Source organism: Priapulus caudatus, unplaced genomic scaffold (genome assembly GCF_000485595.1).
Source record: "Priapulus caudatus unplaced genomic scaffold, Priapulus_caudatus-5.0.1 Scaffold4530, whole genome shotgun sequence".
Classification (NCBI taxonomy): domain Eukaryota; kingdom Metazoa; phylum Priapulida; class Priapulimorpha; order Priapulimorphida; family Priapulidae; genus Priapulus; species Priapulus caudatus.
This window is the reverse complement of record NW_014581591.1, coordinates 1-4,222: the sequence shown is the minus strand read 5'-3', so window position 1 is coordinate 4,222 and position 4,222 is coordinate 1. Positions and strand designations below refer to the sequence as shown.

Below are 4,222 nucleotides of genomic sequence, written 5' to 3'. Positions count from 1 at the left end.
AGGAAAATATTTCTTACAAAGACTTCATTGCGCGCATTCTGGTGAATTTTAGTGCATGTGAATCACAAACTAATGAGCCAACAACTGCTTAGTACAATATACTGTTATGAACCTCAAATAACAGTGACGTCACTCCCCCCCCATAATAATATGGCCTGCAGGCCGCAGATTTAAATATACATATATATTATATATATTATATATATATTATATATATATATTATGGCCTGCAGGCCGCAGATTTATCAAAAGGGGGGTCACTTAGCAGGCCAGGCCACCGGGAAAACTCCCGGTGCTTCCGATCGCCAGTCCAGCTCTTCTAATGCTGCAGAGTGACGCAGGGCGCGATAATAGCGCCAGCCCACCGGCATATGCCGGCAAATTATTTGGAGGGCCAGTAACATTGGCAAAACACCGGCCCTCCGAGCTTGTGGTTTCAGCCGTGTTAGAAAGTACCTACACTTTTATTTATAGCATGAGCAAANTAGTAGTACCCTCGTCGGTGCCCCTCCCCGCTGTAGCTCCCGTTCTCATACTAACCATCGTTCTTATAGCGGGAACAGAGGATCCTCCTGTGCGGTAGTGAGTGAACTGTAATCGTCTGCTCACAGAACCCGACCTTACCAGTGCTCGTATAAAGGGATGAAGGTCGAAGGAAAGGTTGCTATGGTGACGGGAGGAGCGCGCGGCATAGGGAAGGCTATCTGTGCCGGATTGCTGGAAGAAGGCGCCAAGGTATAGTGTAATATATTAACTCCCCGTCTCCCCTATTCTTCGTAAAACTGCTTATATCTGGTGAAGAACCGGGAGGAATGGAAGGGAATGGGGGGGAGACGGGGAAAATGACGGTGAGGGATGAGGCGAGGGATTAGGGGAGGGTGGATCAGGGGAGGATAGGGAATGCCACTTTTTCTTTAGAATAGTATATCGTTAAATATTTAATAGGGATGGGACACTAGGTGCGGGGAAAGAGAGGGGAGGGCGAGCGAGGCGAGGCAATGAGAGGGGAGAGAAGGAGAAGCAGGATGAGGAGGAGAAAGAGCAGGAAGAGGAGGCAAGTGGAGTAGAGGAGTAGGAGGGGAGAGGAGGAGCAGGGGGAGGAAGTAGAGAAGAAGGAGAGGGAGTTGACATTTACCGCCCTCACAAACAAGCACCAAGCATGACGGTATAGTGTTTGATTGGTTCCTATATAGTCCTTGTGTCAAATCAAATACCAGCCATGCGGCGGCTTTGGAGTAGTCTATATGGCCCTTTAGCGTTTACTATGTATTTACTTTAATGTACTACTAGCTTCTCTTCTGGCTTTTCCTCGTGGTCTTTTAATTCTTTCTGTTTCTATCCTTGTCATCGTATCGTCCCGGTTCCGTTCGTGAAACATATAAGAGCCGCCGGAACTGTGACGCTCGGATTTCTGTAACGTGGTTAAAGATTTTTGTTTGGTTCACCAGATCGTGGATTATAAAGCGCCATAGTTTGAGATCTGTAACAAGGTTCGCTTATCATTAACCTACTCGCCAACGCTGCGAGGTTGTTGGTCGTACGTACGGCGTACTCGAGTATAGAAATCCATATTCGTATATCCACCTCACAAACGCACACTCTAGCGGTCGGTCGCGATTCATGTGTTTTCACGTGTAGGGCGTCTGCATTGTTGACAATCGGACGGCGGAAGGTCAAGGTACGGCGTCAGAGCTGTGCGCGAAACACGGAGAGAACAGAGCGATATACGTCAACACCGACGTTACCGCAGACGACCAGTTCGAAGGTACGAATCGTGCACGCGTGCGTGGGTGTGTATGTGTGCGTGCGCGCATGCGTGCGTGCGTGCATGTGTGTGTATGCGTACGTGCGTAGGTCTGTGCGTGCCCGCGTGTGTATGCGTCCGTTTGTATATATGCGTGCGCGCATGCGTGCGTGCGTGCATGCGTGTGTCTNGGGGTCTGCAGGCGTCCGGGGGACCGGATCTGATTAATTTTTGCATTCTAGACATCAAAATTACTGCTCAGATGCTCTCAGAACGCACCAATTAAAAAAAAAATCTGGGGGGAGGTCCCCCAACCCCCCCCTATGTGGCCTTCGGCAGCTTTTTAAAACACCAGAAAAAGTAAGCAGGAAAAAGTGCCCTTTATTTCTTCCTGGACACCCCCTTTTCAAAAATCCTGGATCCGCCCCTGTACGTACGGCGTACTCGAGTATAGAAATCCATATTCGTATATCCACCCCACAAACGCACACTCTAGCGGTCGGTAGCGATTCATGTGTTATCACGTGTAGGGCGTCTGCATTGTTGACAATCGGACAGCGGAAGGTCAAGGTACGGCGTCAGAGCTGTGCGCGAAACACGGAGAGAACAGAGCGATATACGTCAACACCGACGTTACCGCAGACGACCAGTTCGAAGGTACGAATCGTGCACGCGTGTGTGGGTGTGTATGTGTGCGTGCGCGCATGCGTGCGTGCGTGCATGTGTGTGTATGCGTACGTGCGTAGGCCTGTGCGTGCCCGCGTGTGTATGCGTCCGTTTGTATATGCGTGCGCGCATGCGTGCGTGCGTGCATGCGTGTGTCCACATGCGTGCATGTGTTCGTGTTCATGCGCTCGTCCGCGTTCGCGTGTGCGTGTTCTTGTAAGTGTTTGGTTGATGATAACGGCTAGGGTTAGGATTAGGTTGCACGCCGGGTTAAGAAATGAAATCAAGGGGTCAGGGTACCGCTATGATCAGGAATTAGTCGCGGTAAATAAAACGGATTTCAGATCCCGATTTAACTTAGTAATTTTAATGATATAAAATAACATCTATATACTTTTTAATAATTTAATAATAACAATTTAATCAATAATACGCGGGATCGGGTCTGTATCAGTACATATCGTATCGTATAGGGTATCGTATCTCTTCAGCCGCGTTCGTGAAGACGAAGGATCAATATGGCCGCCTCGACATCGTCATCAACAACGCCGCCATCGTCGACCTCGTGAACTACAGACGCATGGTCGACGTCAACCTGGTATACGTCATAGCCCCGATGACGTCACCAACATAGTGATGACGTCACCACCCCCGAATTTAACGCAATAGTTGTTATGATGTATAGCCGAGCTCCAAAGAGTATATGTATGGGTGGGTGGGTGTTTGGGTGTTATTGCAAGGCGGCCCGATCTAGACTATAGTAATATTCTTGCTCATTGGTTCTTGATTTTTCCGTCTGTTGTCCTCCATGCGAACACAAACAACAATTTTTACATAGCAAAACAGGGCGACCTCTGTATCAACTCCTTCGTTGGTTTGCTGCCGATGAGTAGAGTAAGAGTTGAGGCAGTGTGGTGCCACCTGTTGGTCAACGTGGTGCCACCTAGCTGGTAGTAATTTTGGTGTCCCTATTGGTCAACGTGGCGCCATTGGTGGTCAACGTGGAACCATGTGATGGTCAACATGATGCCTCATGCTGATCAACGTGGGACTACCTGCCACACGTCTACAAGATATTTACGGGAAGGGTTACGGTGTATATGTCATGTTCTGCAGACTGCCGTCATCACGGGAACCATGCTGGCGCTGAAGTACATGGGAAAATGTCACGGTTTCGATGGAGGCATCGTCGTCAACGTGTCATCAATTGGAGGTCTCGCTGCAATCGCCAATCTACTGTTTAGATTCTAGTTTAAGTAGCTATTGTTTAGTTTCTAATCTATTCATATTATCTATTCATATATTCATTAGTTCAGAAACCCTAGTGATAAATTTATCTATTATTAAGTCTCAAACATATGGTTGCCATCTTTGCTTTCTAAAATATGCTGCAGCATATATGCATAGATGAGCGATCCGCGTGCCATTACTCATGTATTTTAGCAAACGGGAACTGGGTACGGGGTAGTAGTGGAAAGTAGGGGTGTAGCGGGATGCTGGGGCTGAAGTAAAATGTTTACATCGGATTTGTCCATGCACATGACTCGCGGGCATGCCCCTGCCCATTTTGAGCACGTAAGATCGGCCGAATAAAATTATCATGGTTGGGAACGGCGACCAGCAACGACAGCGCTATTGCTATGTACATTAGTATATGACAAGGATTATGGTGGGATGCTGCAGCCAAAGTTAAATGTTTAAAGCGGATTTTACCAGCACATCTCTCTCGGGCATACCCCTGCCCATTTTAAACGCGTAAGTTTGACCGAAAATTATTTTCTGGCAACACGGCCAGCAACGCGAGCGCCAGTC

At 48.1% G+C, this 4,222-nt stretch overlaps 1 protein-coding gene across 1 annotated transcript; it reads left to right on the top strand.

Moving 5' to 3' along the window:
* Positions 1–496: 496 nt before the first annotated feature.
* LOC106819808 (15-hydroxyprostaglandin dehydrogenase [NAD(+)]-like) lies at positions 497–3,661 on the top strand. The gene is made up of 4 exons (XM_014824391.1): positions 497–735; positions 2,275–2,401; positions 2,902–3,008; positions 3,527–3,661. Exons 1-4 carry the CDS (start codon positions 643–645, stop codon positions 3,659–3,661), a joined length of 462 nt encoding a protein of 153 aa, XP_014679877.1. The 5' UTR covers positions 497–642.
* Positions 3,662–4,222: the final 561 nt, after the last annotated feature.

What these genes read in the sequence shown, in the direction of transcription:
- LOC106819808 (XM_014824391.1), top strand. Translation starts at nt 643, where the DNA reads ATGAAGGTCGAAGGAAAGGTTGCTATGGTGACGGGAGGAGCGCGCGGC. An exon ending in TGCTGGAAGAAGGCGCCAAG is followed by an intron (nt 736 to 2,274) that starts GTATAGTGTAAT and finishes TATCACGTGTAG; the next exon opens with GGCGTCTGCATTGTTGACAA. An exon ending in CGCAGACGACCAGTTCGAAG is followed by an intron (nt 2,402 to 2,901) that starts GTACGAATCGTG and finishes GTATCTCTTCAG; the next exon opens with CCGCGTTCGTGAAGACGAAG.